At 45.7% G+C, this 19,442-nt stretch overlaps 1 protein-coding gene across 1 annotated transcript in view; it reads right to left on the reverse strand.

Moving 5' to 3' along the window:
* LOC118245452 (vascular endothelial growth factor receptor kdr-like) overlaps positions 1-19,442 on the reverse strand; it is a 131,002-nt gene that overhangs the window by 32,884 nt on the left and 78,676 nt on the right. Inside the window, exons 12-14 of the mRNA XM_035541645.2 lie at positions 10,769-10,877; positions 3,331-3,624; positions 1,036-1,182 (exon numbers count right to left, since the gene is read on the reverse strand). Coding sequence (XP_035397538.2) covers positions 1,036-1,182; positions 3,331-3,624; positions 10,769-10,877 — 550 coding nt within the window. The remainder of the gene's footprint in view (positions 1-1,035; positions 1,183-3,330; positions 3,625-10,768; positions 10,878-19,442) is intronic.

Below are 19,442 nucleotides of genomic sequence, written 5' to 3' on the forward strand. Positions count from 1 at the left end.
CTTCTCTATCTCACTAGGGATATGTTTGGGGCAAAAACAGGAAAACACACTGGGCTTTGAATCCAAAAGGGAAGGACACTTTGTGTTGGTTGGTGTTCTGCCCATGAATCCTGCTGTTGTTAACAAGAGTACTGCACATAACTTACCATGCACTCTGCTGAAATATTTACCCTGAGGTGTTTTTTCCAAATATTTTATTTATGTTTCCATCGGTTGGATGTTACATGCTTGTCCCTCTAGAATTATTTATAAAATTTCAGTAGCTGTAAAGGGTTTCTGCTCAGAACAGTCTGATCTGAATTATGTATGATCCTGGATTTCCTACCTAGTCCAGGAAGCATAATTAAAGTCACAGGACTAGCTACTGACACAGGTTCCTTCAAGAATTTATAAGATATCTCAGGACAGAGAGATGAGAAGGAATTCCAGGCTCGGGTGGAGGAGCCCATGCTCCCTGCTCATGGTGGCTGCTGTACCAGTTGAACAGGGAGCACGTTCTCATTACTGTGTTGTGGGAGAAAAAGAAAGGATGTGTGATGTGCCGCGGCATGGCTTGCCCTGATGGCTAGCTGCCTGCCCACAGCTTGCTGCAAAGCACTGTGATCAGGCACCACGGCCATCTGGCTGCTCAGGGCTGTGCTTTCAGACCCACCCCGCAGGTACGCTCTCCCTCCTGGTTTTATACACAGATTGAAGAGCAGCATGCTGTGCTCCTTGGTTCCACTAATGCTATGCTAATGCATGCAGACTGTCTGGCTGACTCCGGAGATGAACACGACCACATGCAGAAGGAAAGCTGCATAAGCAGGCATTGGGTTGCAGCTGGTTGGCAGCTTTAACCTTCAAGTCCAAGTCAGAGACTACTGCAGAGGTTTGATACATTCAGATCTGTGCTGGTGTTCTCTCAGGTCACACACGTCATCCTGACTCAGCCATGGAGGTGCAAGTCCCGTGCTTGTCTGTGGCAGTCCTGCAAGCCCCCTGTCATGCACCGGGTACGGTGCTGCCGCACGCACTGGAAGCGACTGCGCTCACCTGAGGCTGCTGAAATGGGGTGGCCGTTCTTCCTCCAGGTAATGTGAGGCTCTGGCGTTCCGCTGACTTTGCACTCCAGAATGATCTTGCCGCTGATGTTAACCTCCAGGTCGGTCAGATTCTGGATAACATATGGCGCTGCCTTTGCTGTAGTCACAAAGGAAAACAATGCACAGTAACATTTCAGAAGGCATCTCCCACAGCTCTGCCATCTTCTCCCCTTTAGCAAGCCACATGGCCTTGCTGGAAGTGGCAAAGATTTGCTGATGAGTGGTAGCAAAAATCCCACAAAAGATTATGGGAGGAGTTCATTTGGCTTATTTTCAAAGTGCCTAAGTGTAGATTCAGCTCCAGCTGGAACCTCCTTGAGTTTCTCAGCCTCTGAAGGAAACAGAGGACAGTGAGTGGGAAGAGCAAATGCAGAGCGAATACAAAACAAGGGAGGAGGCAAAGAGGAACCAGTTCTGAGGATTTTGGGTCATCCTCCGCCACAAGAGGGGTTATCTACTTACTACACAGCATGTTAATCTCCTCTTTATAGAACAGAATAGGTTATGCTCATTTATAAAAGGCATGGGAAAGCAATTGAATAAAATCGCTAGCACAGTATAAAAAATACATAAAGCCATCAATAAGGAGAATAGCTGATGGGTGTTAATACATTTAAAAGAGCTATTTAAAAGCTAGTTTGTGTAGGGGAAGGAGAATTGGTTTGGAGGGGTGACTTTGTATATGTTCTTGAGAAGAACTGCATCTCCGCCATGTGCCAGACAAATAACAGACCCCAGTAATTCTCACAGGAGTGTGATTAAGATTCCAGTTCTCCCATGGCTGTATTCCCAGTTTAGCTGTGTTTTTCCCGTAGCCATCATGTGTAGGTGTCTGTGTAGGCAGAAATTTGACTAAACGAATAAAAATATCTGCCAGGGGAGACAGAAGCAAATCGCCTGACTGCAGAGCGCAGAAAAAGCCCGGTGCCTCTGTGTCAGCTGCTGCTGGCAGGTGGCTCTGGTGCCAGCAGTGAGGACAAGCCAAGCCGCGAGCGTGCTATAGGGTAGCAGTGAGATTCTTTCCCTTCCTCCACACTGCAGGAAGAGGCAGGTGCTCCTGCCATTTCTTAAAATAAATCACCTCCCACTCAGGTATCAGAGCCATGCTAGCCACAGCTGTGGCGTGGGCGAGCACATGTGTGTGTCTGCGTGGAGGGGAAGGGGCTGCGAGAGCGCCGTTAGCTGCTCTGGGGAGGAGACTGCATGGGAAATGTGTTCCTTCACTTAAGTGAGAATGAAACCAGCCCTGCACGGCCTGCTTTTTACCTAAGTGACAAGTGCTTACGGCAGCATAGCTGTCCCTTCAGTGCCTCATTACCCATTAATGTAAGTGGAGAAGCCAATTTAGAAATCACCGTCTAACCGAGCTTCTAAAGGACTCTGTTTTCTGCACCCCGACTTGCTTCTGGTTATTTAGTTCTGCCCTGTTTCTGTGCTTTGGGTTTGTCTTCACCGGGAGAAGAATGGTACACTTTCTCAGCAGCACCTTTTTTTTTTTTCTGAGAAGGCTTCGAGTTGATCACTCTCACTTTCTCCTTTATGAAGCAGAAGAAACTTCACTAATTTTCCGTGAGTTTCTGCCTGTGCAGTGCTGTGAGAACTGCCTTGCCCTTAATAGCAGAGCCAAAGAAACCAGGCTTTGGAATCTGTAGTATCACTATTTGATGACAATAAAAGAGGTAGGGGTTTGGGCATATGTAACTCTAGTGAAGTGCATCCCACTCACCCAGAATAATGGTACATGTCACTTGAGTATACACCCAACCAGTAACATTTGTGATGACATCAGCTGGGTCCAAAGCTGTTTAGGTATCTACACCATCCTGGCAGCTGTAAATGGGTGGTCTTCTCCCAGAGTCATACAGATCTGGAGTGGCAGTCCCAAGTGATAGAGATGGGCTGTCAGTAACATGAGGGCGATGTCTTTTCTGCTCAGTCAGGGCTAAGTCTGCACCCAGCATGGAGTTAGGGAGGTAAAAGGCTGCTGAAATCACCTTTCTGTGTAAGGCGAATATTTCATATGAAACCAACAACAGCTGGGTGAGTTATATACATGACTAGGAGTCAAACCTCACTCAGTAACATGAAAAAAACAAACCACAGTGTGTATTAGGACTGTCTCTAAGAAATGCTGACCACCTTCTGCTTTGCAAAGCCTCAAAGGGAGCTGCAGATGCACAGCATTTCAGCCCCTCTGGCAGACTGATGCCCTTCCCACTGCTGGTTGCCAACTGGCAGAACCCACCTCTGACAAGGAGCTGAGTGTGCTGCTCCAGCGTGTCCGTGCTGTTGTGCTGGTTCTGAGCTCTGCACTTGTAGAGGCCACCGTGCTCCTTCGTGACGTTAGCAATGACCAACGTCAAAGAAATGGAGTAGTTGTCAGTTTTCTTGATCACCGAGTCACCGGGAGCCGCCTCCGAGGAGGGGTAGTACCAGGCCAGGTTGCTGTAGATGTACTTGGAGGCCCGGCAGGTCAGCTGGACATCGTTCCCCATGATGGTTGTGACCTGTGGGTCTGTTTGCAGCCCAAATGGCACATCTGGGAGGAAGAGAAAACATGTTCACAGTTCAGTCACACCTGAGAACATTTTGGCTGCCTGTCTGCAGCTTGATGGTCAGATGTCAAAGAGCAGCCCTAATGCAATGAGCCCATTTCAGTGAGACCTGCGTTGGCATGCGCAGACAGGCACTCATGCTTGTGCATTGAGTAAGCAACTGTACCTTGCCCATCAGAGCTCCAACCTGGGGTAGTTTTCACCCTCAGTACTCTAATCATGCCATTTTCAAGTAATTAATTGAAAGCTTTTATACAGAAGTAGTTAATGGACTAGGAGACTCTGCTATGCAGGTAGACAAATGTGTTCATGAGACCTTTCTGTCTGCTCTCAGTGCTTGAAAGTGCAGTTGCATAAGGGTAAAGAAACCTCTCCCGATTTCTCACAAGTAACACTCTCTTCACCACCGAATAATCTTCCCAATTCTCTTTTATTTCAATGATGTGGATATTTACTTGATCGGTGGAAGGATTAACTAATCTAATGATGTGTAAGTCCTTGAGGCTGTAAGTTAGTCGAGTAGTACTTGGAGGCACAAGTCCAATCTATCCACAACAGAATAAGCAGTTTCTCGCTATATTTTTAGTAACTTTTCACTTCAGAAAAAAATCAATTTTCCTGAAGTGCTGAACTGAATCCATTTTAAGACAATAAAAAGTGTTTCTAAGTCGAGTGCTGGAATCTGGCCTACAGATAATTCCTATTTCTGCATTAGCTGCCAGAGACCAACAATTAAATTATGTCTGCAACATACTCTTTTCCCTTTTTATTCTGTTAGATTCAGCCATCTATATACCAACAGACTTTAATGAAAACGCACTGATAACCACAGTGACCTGTGTTCTGTCTGTCAGGTCAGGATTTAGAAGCAGTGGAAATGGAGAGTTGTGAGGAATCCCTTAGAAATGTTACCAGGCATGGTACTGGGATGATGAGGCTGTTTGGGAGGACTAGTTCTGGGTTACCTTCTGAACACGAACGGTGCTTGCAATAAATCCGATAGACTGTTGCTTCAGTACTGGGCTGTTAATAAGATGCTTAGGCTGAAGCTAGGTTGAAACGGGTGGTACTTTGGGGGTGACAGGAGTTAAAGCCGAGCAAGTACACTTTGCACTTGCAATCGGACAAGCTCCACATGGGAGCTGGAATTTGGCCAGGGGCTCACACTGCAAACTCTTGCAAAAAGCTCCGTTGAAGCTACAGTTGAGTGTAAATAGCAAGGCTGTTGAAATAACCAATCTACCTTACAATAAACCATATATTATATACACTCCAGAACCCCGAAGGAGCTTTCAGATGTGGTTAGAAGTCTCTCTTCTTCACAAGTCATCTGGAATAGAACCAGTAAGCTTTGCTTCATGGTTTTTAATGACCAGCACCAGAAATGTTCCAAAAAGAGAAGAGACCCCTCAGGCCACAGCAGTGGGAATTGTTATTTTTCCTTTCTTTCCTTTTCATGAAATTTCACTTTACTTTATGCAGTGTTTTGTTAGGCTCAGTTGCTCTCTTTCTTACTTAGTGCTAGCTGCGTGCTCAAGCTGACGTGTGTAATACCACCATTCTGCTCGTCTGATGTCTTGTGGTTCCGACATGCCAACGTGATGCTTATCAAAAAGGGGGGAAAGTCTGAGGCCAGCAGAAATTCCCGAAACAGGAAGAATTAAGGTCCAGTGAAAACAATGGGATGTGGTATGAGCAGCATCTCTCTAGCACCCGTTGAAGCGAAATAGGGAAAAAGTGCCCTCTTTACTTGCCTTTTTCTTGTTTGCTTTTCTAAGCATTTGCTCTTAGCTCCTGCAAGAGTTTCAGAAATAAAGCAGATGGATCTTTTGGTCCTTAAGTAAGCTCAGTGGTCTGGGAGACCTTCTGAGAATCCTTCCAGCCTGAATTACCCTGTGAGCCTTAGTGCTGGATCGCAGGGGAACTATGAACGGATTCTAGGTAAAGTGGTGAGGTTGGAGCTTGGTCGTGTTACCCAGAGTAAAACACTGTGCAGCTCTGCAAGCCATCAAGGCAGACTAATCCTAAGTGGATGGGATGGCAGCCCTGCTTGCCCTTGCTTCTGCCTCTCAGGGAGGTTTTCTTCAGGAGAACTAAGTCATGCAACTTGTAACCCCTTTTCCTTTGCAGGGCGAGTTGCCATGAATGGCAGTGGAAGAAAGCCCCGAGGGGAAATAGAGCTTGTCTTGTGTAAGGCGCTGTCTCGTGAACGGCAGTGACAGCGCAGGCTGGAGCACCCAGAGGTCTCTGTCATTTCAGGGCAATGTGCTAATTTCCAAGCTGAAAAATTGTGAGGGTTGCTCAACAGTTTCACCTTGCTGCTGGACTTCGCTAGCGCAGGGCTTTTTCTGCCAATTTACCATTCTGGGAGCAGTGGACAGGCTTGTTTTTCTTATCACTTCTTCTACTGACATTTTTTATTTAGCATTTTGAATATTTTTAGCTGGAATTTGTGCTATTCTCTGCCATCCTGTTAGTCTTTCAAGAAGCTCTTTCAGGTCCAATAGAATATTCATTGATTTTCATTACAGTGAAAGGAAAAAGAGGAAAAAAAAAGTCTCTCTTGCTCTCCTCTCTCTTTTCTCCTCCTACCTGGATTGTCTGGGGAGTAACATCAGTGTCGAGAGCACATTATAAGTCAGTTCATCTCCTAGACTACTTTGCTTACACAATCTTGAACCTGAGCAGTGATTAACTTCCTCTCTCTGAACAGATACAGTGTTTTAACCGACTCCTAATAACTTGGCCAAAAGAATGCACTGTGGGGCCTTTTCTCTTTTATCAGCAGTCACCAAACATTTGTCTTTCGTATTGTATTACAGTGTAGTAGCCACAAATTTCACTCTCAACTGTGTGGGATTCCATGACAAAATAGGGAAATGAGCCATTGGGAGAAGGTAAAAAGTCAGCATAAATCAAAAGAAAGTCTGGCTCCATTTGTATTTACAAGGAATTAATTGGTTTTAATTTCCTGTGCTTTGCACAATAATCTGGGTAATTCAAAACTCCTGCTCCTGCCCAAATTCCATCCCTCTGTCTGTCAGAGGGGGGGGTCTCCATCAGGCATTCACATGTAGGGAGAGTGAGAAAAAGAAGGGGTGAGCCCTGCATCTGAAGCAGCACAGAGCTTTTCATAAATCCTGTAGACATGTCAGGAATAAGCAAACTGAGAGTGGTAAGCAGTTGTAGAAAAGCCCAGTTCATACATTGTTCCAATATCTGATAGCCGATTCTTATCTCAGTTTTGAAATACAGTATTTTCTTTCTGGTAGAAATCCTTAATTCCATTTTTCTGAGTTGTTTTTGCAATCAGGTAAGGGGCTTTTGTTATTATTTGTTATTCTTATCATACTTCATTTATATTCCAAGAATATTCAGAGGTTTCAGATGGGTGGGATCCCATTTTGTTGTTTGTAGTACAGTTATACAAAGGCTTGAATTTGATTTACTGTGGACCTCCAGTGATATACAGTTGCTCTTTCCAAGGTGCAGAGCAGAGATTAGAAGGTAAATAATACCCGTTGGTGGCAGAGGGTACCTCCAGAGGGCACCAGCTCAGCTTTTGGCTGCACTGGGAGGGTTCGGGCAGCCTTGAGCACCATTTGGTGCACCAGCAGGGTTGGGCAATGACACGGAGCTGTTGTGAGCATCTGATGGATGCCCACGCTGCCTCTACCCATGACAAAATAGTCATCTGACTGAAGTGGGAACACTGGTACCAGACCTGCAGTAGGCAGGATGGCTGGGAGACGGGTTCTGTTTCAGCAAGGAACAGTAAGGGGCGTTACACAAATACAAGCACCAGTCAGGCCAGGGCAGGATGGAGAATGCCGCTACTTCTGTGCTACGGGAGCTGCTGCTGCCTTGAACAGCTTCAGTGGGGCACTCACAGGTCATCTGCAGAAGGAGCTCCGGGAGGTCAGCGTGGCCGCTGGACGACAGGGTTCCTCACCCCACTGCCCCCCTTATATGGCTCACTGTCAGCGTGATCTCCAAACCCTGGTGACCCAGCACTGAAATGGATTCCAGAGAAAGGATTTAAAAATAGATCGCAGTGCTATTTCTAGTGTCTGTAGGAGTTTTTGAGGGGGCTGAGCAGTGGAAAAACAAAATGGCTGTTGACGTTATTCCACTGGGATAAATACATTTCTCCGAAAGGAGCGTGGTGGTGGTGCAAGCACCAGGCTGAAGTCAGGCGTTTCCCCCAAAGCAGGTGCAGCCTGGGCAGCACCTGACTAAGCTTCCCCTCGTCCGTGCCCTGACAAAACATCTCAGCCCTGGAGGGTCAGGCTTCTGAGGGAAGAAGAGAGTTCAGCCCCTTGGTATCTTCAGATTTCTTGGCAGGGAGAAGTTAATTCACCTAAACTCTGCTGAAAAGTTTGAAAGCGACTCAGGGTCCACCAGCCTGTTTGCCAGTGGAGATAATGGGAAATCAGGTCTTTAGAGCCAACAAACTGCTGAACTACTGGTGGAGTCCCACGGCTTGGAGTTGCACTGCAGGGAACAGAGCACAGCGGCTGACTGCGAAGCGCTGGGCACACAGGCTAGCCACAGGCCTAAAGGCCTGCACCTCACTTCTGTGCTCTCAAAGTTCCGCTCAGCCTTTGTCTCAGCTTTTAGGTTCAATCTGCATAAAACAAATGAGTCTAGCAGTTTTAGAAGTTGTTTTTCTTACCTACTGCTCATTAAGATGTTTTCAAACTGTCAGTTTTGTAGCAGTACATCAGGAAAAGTGAAAATTTAAATTCTGAGGCAGGATTTATGATCATGTCATGTTGCAGGTTATTCTAGCATCTCTGCCCAGCATCCACCCCAAGCTTTTACTTGGGGTGCCAAGCTTTTACTGCCATGGCAAAGCTTATAGAAAGCATGCTCAGGGCCTTATGCTTTTGGGCTTGCCCTGGCTGGTGTCGCAGGAACTGTCCCCGAATTTCCCTCCAGTGCTGAGAATAGACGGTGAGCACAACCCAGCAGTTGCTTGGCCTCCTCTAAGTGCACCCAGTAGAAGACAACATTGGTTTTCATCCCGGGAGCAGACCTTGGGAGCAGCTCTTACAGCAGCCTGGCCGCTCCTGGAGCAACACGCGTTACTCTGTGGACCATCGCATAAAGAAAGCCAGCAGCAGGTCACTCTGCTGCTGTTGTACCACTGCAACGTGAACTACTTTAGGATCACGATGGCGACATTTAGAAAGACTGCGTTTCTTTCTAATCCCTAAACAGCACTATTTTTAAACACACCATTTAGAAAAGTCAGTTGTGCTCATTTGGCGTCTCCCTCTTCCCCACAACGGCACCGACCCCCAGTCTTCTCTTCATGGGCAAGAATCTCTCTCTAGCCAAGCCCTATTCATCTTCTCGTCTATTTTGGTGGAAATGAAATGCTTCCACCATAGCCACTGTCAGGAATTTTGTCTAGTGATTCTTTTCCTTCATAATTAAAAATGCATGATTAAAACATTTGTGTCTCAGAATGTTGATACATTGATCTTAAAATAAAAAGTCTGAAATTCTACCTCATTGTGGGGAAAAAAAACAACACGGCGACTACGTAACTTGTGCCAATTCAGTATTTTCTTTTAAAAGAATCTTCTTGGAAAGGCACAAAATGAAAATAAAACATAGTCGTGAAAGGTGCAACCATTGTCCCAGCTCTGTGAGCCTGCCCTTACGCTAATTGCCTGCTTAGTTGCAGCAGCGCTGGCTTTAGTCACTGAGTATTGCAAAGTACTGTGAATAGCTCGGGAACATGCTGCTTTGAGTAACCCATCCAAACATATCTGGCAGGACTCAGAGCAGAAATAAACCCATGTGAAGACTCACACTTGGAAGTGAAGGGTAAAATAAATGGCTGGTCTTCAGCCTGCTTTGAAAGGCATCATGTGGACCTCTTATGTCTGTGCTTTATCTCTCAAAGGTAACCCTTGAAGGACTTTTTCTTAGATAAATAAGAGTTCGGGCTTTGGAGAACGTCTTTTTGGGGCTTAAACTCCCTTCTGGCTCCATATGGCATTGGGTAGTACACAGAAGCTGTAACTGGAGGTGAAATCCTTCCCCCATATGGTACCAGCTTCGTTATCCTTGGATCACATTTTGCTACTAGTACATTGGTACTTCTGTGTAATAAGAATAAGCTTTAGCGAGCACTTGGTTGGTTACTCTGGTTTGAAATGTGCTAAACTGCTTTTGAGCAACAGAGTCAAACAACACAGGACAGACAAGAGGCAGAGGGGTGCAGAGTGTTGCCATGAGTGAGCTTAGCCCTTGGAATTGGCTTCATGGGGAGGAACAGAAATGGTGACAATGAGACATTTACCTTCCAGGGCAATTCTGCACTCTTTGTTTTAAAATTATTTTGATGCAAATTCTACCAGCCAACATGCACTCATCCAGAAAGTGAGTACAGAAGTGATTCAGTTTAGTCTGGTTAAGCACTTGAACAAGGCAGTCCCTGGACTCTTCGCCTTTTTTAAGCTCCCATTTCGCCTAAAAGCATGATGCAGGTCCTGATCTCACTACTAAAGAATTCGTGTGTTAAAAGGTTAAGAACATATTTGTTTGGATTTGTGTTCTTTGGAGCACTAGCATGTTCACCTCCTCCCTCCTTAAAGGGCACTGAAAAGGCTAATTGCTCAGGCAGGGATCTAAAATCACAGCAGCTCCCAGTGATATCAGCCCTGGATTAGGGCTGAATATTGGCCTTGCTCACCTTTGCTATGTCCACCGAATTAACTGGAGGTCGACCATTTTCCTGAGTCAGAGAGAAGCTTTAGGCCATTGCAAGACTGCAAAGGACTGAGATTTTGCTAGAGGTTTCATGAGGACAGTGCTCAGCTGTCCTGAGTGTTGCTTTAAAACCCAGGCAGCTAAACTTGGGGCCTGAATCCGTAGCTGGAAAAGGCAAAATGGGAATCAGGTCTGCTGCTGGATACGTCAAACTCAGCTGGGCGCTGGCAGGACCCAACCTTGCATGTGGTGAAGAGCCTGGACTCTGTGTGGTTTGGAGAGCTTTGAAAACACAACGCCCGGGGATTTTCAGTTCTAGCCACGCTCACCAGCTGTACGCAACTTTACAGTCAGTCACATCAGCAGCACCTAGGTTTTGTGCAGTGTCCCTGCGTTACTTACCTGAGACGTAGAACTCAATGCTCCTCTCTTCTTCACCAATCTTGTTTGAAGCCACACAGTAATAGATCCCCGATGCGCTGCTGTTTTCCATAGTTAGCGTGCTCACAATCTGCCGGGCAAAGAGAGAAAAATTAAAGATGCTGAATGTAAGGTAGGCTTAGCAGAGGGGTTTGAGAGTAGTGGGTAAGTGTATAATTTGTGGCAGAATAGTTACCAAAGGAGCTTCTAGCCATGAGTGATGCTGACAAGCATACAAGTGCTCTCATTAGTTTGTTGGTCTCATCTCACATCACCTCATCCCAGTTAATTCTCTCCTCATTCCTTCCTCATGTGAAAAACAGGTTTGTGTATGACAACATCGGCAAAGAGCCCAAAGTGAAGGACCTGGAAGATTCATCCAGGACATTGCAAATCAGCCCCACACCCACCTACTTTCTTTTCAGCTTTTCAGTTATGGCTTCCATGGGTGACAGGACGCGCACAGTTGCACTGGAAGCAGGTCATTCATAGGGCTGTGATTGCAGGGTTTTGCTTCGTTTTGATATAACCCCAGAGAATGGGGTGATGCGGCCCCTTTGGGCCCCAGTTTGCTCTTATGAGTGGTCCTGGGAAGCACCTTGATCCCATAACCCTTCCTCTGAGCCCCGCTGGAATCTGTGCGGTGCAGAAGGAGACCCTGGAGAAGCCGCGTGTGGTAGGACACTTGGCAAATGCAAAAGGAAGGGGCGGTTCATGACGGAGAAGGGAGGAACACTTGTCCTGAGCTTCACCACACAGAAAAAGGAAGCAGCTCAGTCACTTGTGGGGGCTGAATTCACACACCTCTTCAACAGCTTGTGCTCTTTAAACATCCTAAGCCCTGCCTCTATACAGGGCCTGGCTAATGAGGAGCCAGCCATATGGCACTCCCCTCTCCCTGCCGCGATGCGCCATCACAGGCTTATGGAGAACTATCCATGGGTCGTGGTTTTAATTATTTCTAGTTCTTCCTTTGGACTGCTAGCAAGAAAGTAGGGTCTAGGCCACCATAGCAGAGACGCTCCTGCAAGATTTCTTTGCTTTCCCTGCAGCCATTCACTTGAGGAACTCTGAGCCCTCACATTTGGAACAAATATCCCTTTCTTTGCTGTCCTCTCTTAATGACTTTGAGGATCAAAACTTATAACACCCTCTGGCCGTTTGTCCTTATCTCCAGAGAGTGCTTTGAAGTGCACAAAAGCATCTCTCAACTTTCTTTTTAATATCCTAAACTAAACTCACACAAGACATTCCTTTGCTCCTTGTAAAGCTGCACCATGACTGTGTCTATAGCTGTGCGGGATGTATTATCTGAGAGTTATTTCAGATTTTCTGAGCTTTGGCACTTTAAATCCTGTAGGGAAATGAGTTTCAAAGGTTTTGATCACATATGCATTTTACATTGTAAAGGGCAGTGTTTTCCTTTTCACCTCAGCAGAATAGTGGGTAAGTGGAAAAGTATCCACTTTTCGTGGTTACAAAACACAGAAATTAACCAAAAATGGGAACGATCCAAATTTAGGGGTGAAAATAGGAGACCAGTAAACTCAGCTCCCTCTGGTGTCCACCAAAGAAAGACCTGTGCAGTTCTGATTTATTTATGATGTGAAAATAACTCTAACGTGGGTATTGAATCACCCAAGGAGGCAGTTTACTCCTCTTCCTTTTTCTATTCCTGTAGCAGTGGGCCTAACGCCGCAGGTTAGTAACAATCACATGTTCAGAGCACTGCCCCCTGACTTTGAGCCCTAGACACTGCTTTTTGAACTGCTGAATCAGGAGAAAGATCTTTCTTCTTGTGATCACTTGATCTAACAATTTTATATTTGAGAATAGAAAAAGCCACTATAAATGTATGAGCTGAAACTGATTCTCCCAGGACAGAAGAGGATAAATTTGGACAGCTTTCTAACAGCTATTAGTCTTGCAAAGTGACAGCTCTAGATGGGAAGTCAAGAATAATACTGTAGAGCCAGTTAAAATCATAAAGGGGAATGTAATTATCCATTTTGGTCTATGGCCAAAGTTTTAGGGGTGATGCTGTGACTCTTCTAAAAACGGTTGCAATGCCTCAAGCTGCATTTGGTAGCCCAGAGGTAAATGCACCCATACGCTCATGCACACACACCACACACAGATGCCAACATCTCCAGCTATGTAGGTCAAGAAAAGTCTGACGTGGTAGTAGGGAAGAAAAAAGAGCCAAATAGCTGTACCAGTATCTTGTCCTAGCTAATCTCAAATGTATCTAGATGTGAAGGTGAAAAAGGTGTTAAAACGATGGAGGGAGACAAGCCTGGTCTGTGGGCAATATCTTGGGAAAAATTCACTGTGGAAAAGAGACGAAGGAAATTTCTTGTTTGTGTGCTCAAACTCCCTGCTCTGTGCTGGGATACCCATTCCATACACACCCGAGCACAAGAGGGAGCTCGGTTTGCTCTCACCTTCCAGCTAGCACCTCCCAGAGCCCTCCAAACTGGGACTTCCAAAGCAGCAGCATCCAGCAGAAAATGGTGTGTGATTTCAGAGCCAGAAGTGAATGGAGTGATTTTTTTGTAATAAGAGGAATCCCTTGAAATCAGTATGCATCAGCTTTTCGTTCTATCTGTGTGCTCCTGGGTAAATCCCTGAGACTGGGAGTCCAGTTATCTTTGTAGCATCTTGAGTAAAGCCCCCAGCTGCCAAACTGCCCTAATCCTGGTTTAATCCCTGCCTGGTTTAATCCTCAAGAGTCTGATGCTTTGGAACACAAACATGTAATACCAAAGGGCGTCCAAATTTTCCTCCCCTTCATAAAACCACAGTTCTGTCTTTTACCAGAACAAACCTGAAAGAAACATTTAGGAAGGCAGCAGTAGTGGCTGCTTTTGGAAGTATCTGGACAAATCAGTCAAGGATATCACTTGGAAAAGTAGCTCCTACTAATCTAGATGTTAAAAAATCCCTAATATTCACAATGCAAATGTTCTGGCAGTTCTTCATCACCAGGTACTGTAGACAATCCAAGCTGAACAAATGTTATCTCTGTGACATTTGTCTGTACTTGGTCCTAATGGCAGGTAGGGATGAGGGGGTTTTTCTTCTAAATGCCACCCCTGTGCTTCCAATGCAAGCATTTCAATGGATGTATGCAGAAAGGAGTTGAATGGGAAAATGGTTTTAACTCGAGCAACTGAGCGTAGGAATCTTTTCTCATTATTAACATTGAAAACTATTAGCAGGATTTCCTCTCTCAGTGGAGTGGCATAGTCCCAGCATTTGGGGACCTTTAGCATGGCAAAAAAAATCTGAGGAGTTAACCTACTTCATGTGCTTAGTCCATGCAGCTGGTAAAGTGCTTTCCATTCCTGGATTCAAAGCCAGGATAGCAAAGTTTGCAACACATTGGCATTTGCTGCAGCACTCACAGAGTGTAGCTGCGTGGGACCCCCGGTGGGCTCCCATCCCTCCTCAAAGCAGGGCTCACTGCAGAGCCGTTCCTGAGCCGTTCCCCTCAGACAGCCCTGCTCCCAGACAGCCCAGGGCTTGCCGGTAAGGTGCAACAGTGGCACTGGTGGGAAATCTGCAATTATATCAAAACATTGCATCTCTTCAGTGGAACTACAATTCCTGAACTGCTGACAGCCTGGAAGTTAGCACTTCTAAGTTTACCTTCCACCCAATATCCCAGTCGAGAGCAGTTCAGCCCAACTGACACTTTAACCCTTGCCAATGCACTCCAGCCCCAGATGGCAGCGCGAGCTTTGGTGCTGTTCCTCCTTTGCTTCTGTGCAGGCTGCGCTGGAACCAATGGAATTAATAACAACTTATTGGCATGTAATGTCTAGACATCTTCCTAGTGGGAGCTGGCCTGAGATCCTGTGAGCTCACTGCATGCCAAACTCCAAACATCCTTCAGACAATAACCAGTTTTGATTGCCTGTGTTGAATTTGGGAGTAAAGGGCTCCATTTCCTATTACTTAACCTAAAGGCCACCCAATACTGCAAGCCCAAGGAAGGGCTTATTAGCTAATAAATAATTACTGTAAAAGAACAAACCAAATTTAAAACTCAGTAAGAAAAGAAATAAAATGACTGATCTCTGAAGAACAGCAATGGCAAGTAAATAGACATTGCTGCTAAGAGAACCCGTAATGGAGGAGTATATGCCTTGCACTGTAATGTTTCCGAACTGATAAAAACAAGCCACTTTAGAAGCAGCCAAATAACATTCCACAGCCCCGTACCATGAGTGTTTTAAGACATCTTGTAGTAAGGACAGGGCAGCAAGGCCTTTTTTTCAAGCTGGAGCCAGCATGAATTAATCTATCTTGATATTCCTTGCTTTCTCTTTTCTTTGTCTAATCCCTCCCTCCAACAGCTCTCGTTAACAATTCTCTCTTTCACTTCGTTAGCTGTATGTGGGCGAGGATGAGGAGTAAAAGAGTGGGTGGAAAACTTCTCAGCTGTCTAACTCTGGCAGAGCTGGGGTGGAGGTGGCTAGAGGGAGATGAAATTAATAGGAACTTGACTAGAGACCCTGCAAGGAAATATTCAACTAGCTCCCAATCCATCTACTTGAATGGCAGAGAATAGCACTTATTTTTATAGCCTGACAATTCCGATCCATGATTTTATTCATCCATTCAAAACATGCTAAAGGATGGACTGAGGACAAGTGATAAGAGCAGTCTGTCAGTTGAATGAGAGCTTGCAGGGTTTGATCTTCTCTCTGGCAGTGAGAGTTTCTCTCCCTGCAGAAGGCGAACAGTTACCTCCCTCAGAGTACGGCAGAGCCGAGGGTGGTGCTGTGTGATGGGAGAGGTGCTGAATGGGGCAGAAAACCTAGGGAAACCAGAGGTCTGAGGTTCCTCTTAAGTTACTGGTGCACATTTCTAGTAGGGATGGACTGAGGGCTCTCAGGGTAGACGTGCAGGTGCTGGCCAGCCACGAGCAATGACCACCCCGTGCCTTCCCCTTGCACCCAAGTCATGGCAGTAACGAATCGCAGAGGCTGGGGAGGACAGAGGGCCCTCTCTGCTGTCCCTGCTGCCAGCCAGGCTTCCCCAGAAGACTTGCCCAGGACATTCGGGACTGTGTGCTGCTGTGCTAGGGCAGTGCCTGAAACATCTAGACGAGTCTCCCACATTTGGGGTGCTTCGTTCAAACCCCCAGAGGCAGCTCACCTTCCCCTGCCAGAGACTTAACGTGGCAAGTTTGTGGGAGCTCACCAAAACCGGCACCCACGCAGGGTGATATTTAAACAGCACTGCTGAGCTGTTCACATGCTCGTCACCAAACCCACCCCACTGCTCTAATATCATCCTTTTGTTCCTCCGCGAGGCTTAAGCCTGGCATTTTGGGGTCACTTTCTGGAGTGGTTATCAATTTCCCCAGCAAAATTGATTCATGGGTTTCACTGCAAAAACATGCACATGGCCAGGCCACGCTCTCCTATATACATGAGGGAGAGGAAAGAGAGATAGAAAGAAACCTGCAAGGAGGGCTGAATTCTGTAGAGATCTTACTGTTCTTTTCTTCTTTTCTCCCAAGCTCAAACCAGTAAGACCAGTTTACTAACAGGACAGAAAATAAAATAGCAAGCTAGTGCCTTGCAACGTGAAGAGGAAATCCAAGCAATTCATGCAAACAAGGGTGTTTCACCTGGCATTAAAAAGCAGTCTTCAAAGGTAGCTACATAGCAGTTTAAATCACAGAGTGGAAACTTTGGTGTTGACTTAAAACTGCCAGGCAAATGAAGCTGGCACTATGTCATTGGTGCAACCAGCATTTGACCAAAATCTCTATGAACTACTTCATACTGTTAGTGATAACCGCATGCTTTCCTTTGAGAATGAGACAGCCTTTAGGATGACAGGAGGGGGTGAATTCATTTCTCTATCTTGGAATAATAATGGAATAATCACTATGGCAAAGATGACAAGAGACCTCAATCGTACATGCCACTTTCATGAAACAGATGCCTAAAGATCTCAGTGTGAGCCTGCGCTACTGGAAAAATCCTTGCTTGCTGCCTCTGCAAGCTTGTTTTTAAGCAAGATTCTGGATCTGGGAATTTCTGGGGATTCATTCCCATATTCTTAGCAGCTCTAAAAACTTTATGCATTTTTTCAAATGTCTGTGAACAAACGTGTCGCTCCAGTTCTTTGAGGGCAACCTGCAGGGACACTGAGCTACAGCTGAAATCTTAGAGACTAGGTAAATTCCACCTTCTGCTCTGAGACTCCAGCTATTGTTGGACAGACTCAAATCACACAGGAAAAATAACCAATCTCAGCTAATCCCAGCTTCATAACACTGCCAATAAAAGCCACGCTCAGTCAGACTCCAACGTCTTTATTATTTCATGTGGCTAGTCAATGCAGATGAATTACTTGCTAGGGCATAGTGGGAACAGATTGGGTTGTTTCCTGTCTATTTATTTTCTGGTGGGAATAACAACTGATAAAAAGCAAGGAAAAGTCTGAAGGCTATGGGATTTCATCAGTATCTTTTTTGAATTATATTCTATTATCCAAAGGCTTCACTTAACACAGATAACCTTGGACTTCAGAAAGAGGGAAGGAGAGGAATTGTCTGCTAATGCAAGTGGGGAGACAAAGTGCCGAAATCTGAGATTCATAAAGTCTAGTTTTATTACTTTGAATAAATCTTAATCAGGACATAAAAATTATTAGGAAACACCTCAGAATGTGTTTTCAACCATTGGATCAGCAGGAGATGAAAATAATGAATATATTATAAATTGTAAAATTATGTAACTTGTAAAGAAGTATTGTTATGAAACTTTAATAACGAAATATGTAAAAGCTTAAGTTGAAGGGTGTGGGCTGAGCTTTTGAACATGTCTAAAAACAGAATATTTCAGGATGCCCAGAGTCTAAGGAAAGGGCAGAGGTGGCTGTGTGATGCGGACTAGCAGCCTCAGGGCTGTTTGTGGTCCTTGAGGTGTAAGCAGCAGCAAAGCTCTTAGGGAACACAAGGAGTCCTTTGGAGGACCTTGGGGTCCTTGAACCGAGGTTCCCTCATGGTCCCCATTCCCACTGAGCATCTACCCCAGTGGTACCTCCCCTCGCCCAGCACTGGCAGACAGGACACTCGGGCACATGGGTGATGTCAGGAACCACCTGTGCAGAGGTGCTGGGGTGTCCCCTGGGGCAGTGGAGCACTATTTCTCCTTGGATTGCTGTGCCTGCTTTTATTCTTTCTGGGGAAATCAGGGGATAGGGGAAAGCTGCGAAGTCCCTAATCATGCACCAATATGGAGCAAGGATGCATTTGGAGTGCTGCACTGAATTCAGGAGCTCTGTGGCACTCCTAAAGCACCTCACTCATAGAGACTGCAGCCAAATGCCATCTTTAAGCCGGGGATCAAACACAAATTTCACCCTGTTATGTATTTACCTTAGCAAAGTTGGGAAAAGAAGAACTGGGAGGGGCATACATAGGCATAAGCATAAAATAAATAAAGAAAAATGTTTTTAATTTTGGTTGAGGTGTCTTGCTATCCCAGGATGTGGGACAATCCAGCAACCACCAGGTAGTTTTTGAGTCACAGCAATGGTGAAACTCTTCCCTTTCATGTGGGGACTAACATAAATTTAAGACTGATCATCAGACATAAAGTAAGCTCTTAGATCATATATTTTGACAGGCTGTATATATGGAGAGTAACAGGAGCCACAAAAGCCACAAAACTCTTGACTGGCCATGCAGCAAACAGGAAGGTTTAGAAAAGGAAGAAAATGTGTAGGTACATGTTGCCGACCTCCAGTTTTTGCAATTGGAGCTCTGTAGATAGTTGTTTTTACCTAAGATCCAAAAATCTTAGCGAATACATTAAAGACAGACCTTATGGGACACTATAGTATCTAAGTAAATCCAATTTCTAGGTATCTTCCAGCAAAGGGACAACTCAGGAGTGAAGTGTGAACACCAATTTTCGTCTTCCCAGCCCAACCTCCATGTTTCAGAGCTCTGTTTTAGATTATGTTTAGAACTGGAAAGTCTCCATGAGAAAGAGCAGATGGCTTAGGCACTGATCCTGCCAGATGCTGATTTAGTCTGGACCCAGTCCAGAAAAGCACTTTAGCTTTGCGCTTAACTTTAAGCATGTGAGTACCCCGAGAATTATCACATGCTTAAAGGTACACCAGGATCCGAGCTGCAGCACTCAGCACCTTGCAGGTGTCAGCGCTAATCTGAATCGTCCACCTCAAAACACGTGTAGCTGCAAAACCGATCCTACAGCCACCAACGTCTGTAAGTCCATCAGGGGTAAATCAGCTCTCTGAGCAGGACCACAGCACCTTCTGCAAGGCATAGCCAAGAGTCTGTGAATCTAGAGCAGAAAAGCTTGTGGCATTTTCTCAAGGGTTAGCATGGATGTGTGTAAACGGTATCACACAGCATCACCCCGTGTCACCGCAGGTCCCCTGGGCATTTAACAGATAATTCATGGCTGGGATCTTTGTAGCTCGTGCAGGAAGCATGCTCCGGCATGATCTGTTTGGAAGGAGAAGCAGGTAGGGAGGTGGAGAAGGAAGGAGGTCTTGCTACCCTCCTCAGCTCGGTAACATGGTTGGGGACCTGAATGGGAAAGGAACCGTCCACACCTCCAGCTGAAACAGGCAGGTGCTGCAGGCATTCAGACAC

The sequence above is a fragment of the Cygnus atratus genome, chromosome 13 (assembly GCF_013377495.2).
Source record: "Cygnus atratus isolate AKBS03 ecotype Queensland, Australia chromosome 13, CAtr_DNAZoo_HiC_assembly, whole genome shotgun sequence".
In the NCBI taxonomy this organism is placed as follows: domain Eukaryota; kingdom Metazoa; phylum Chordata; class Aves; order Anseriformes; family Anatidae; genus Cygnus; species Cygnus atratus.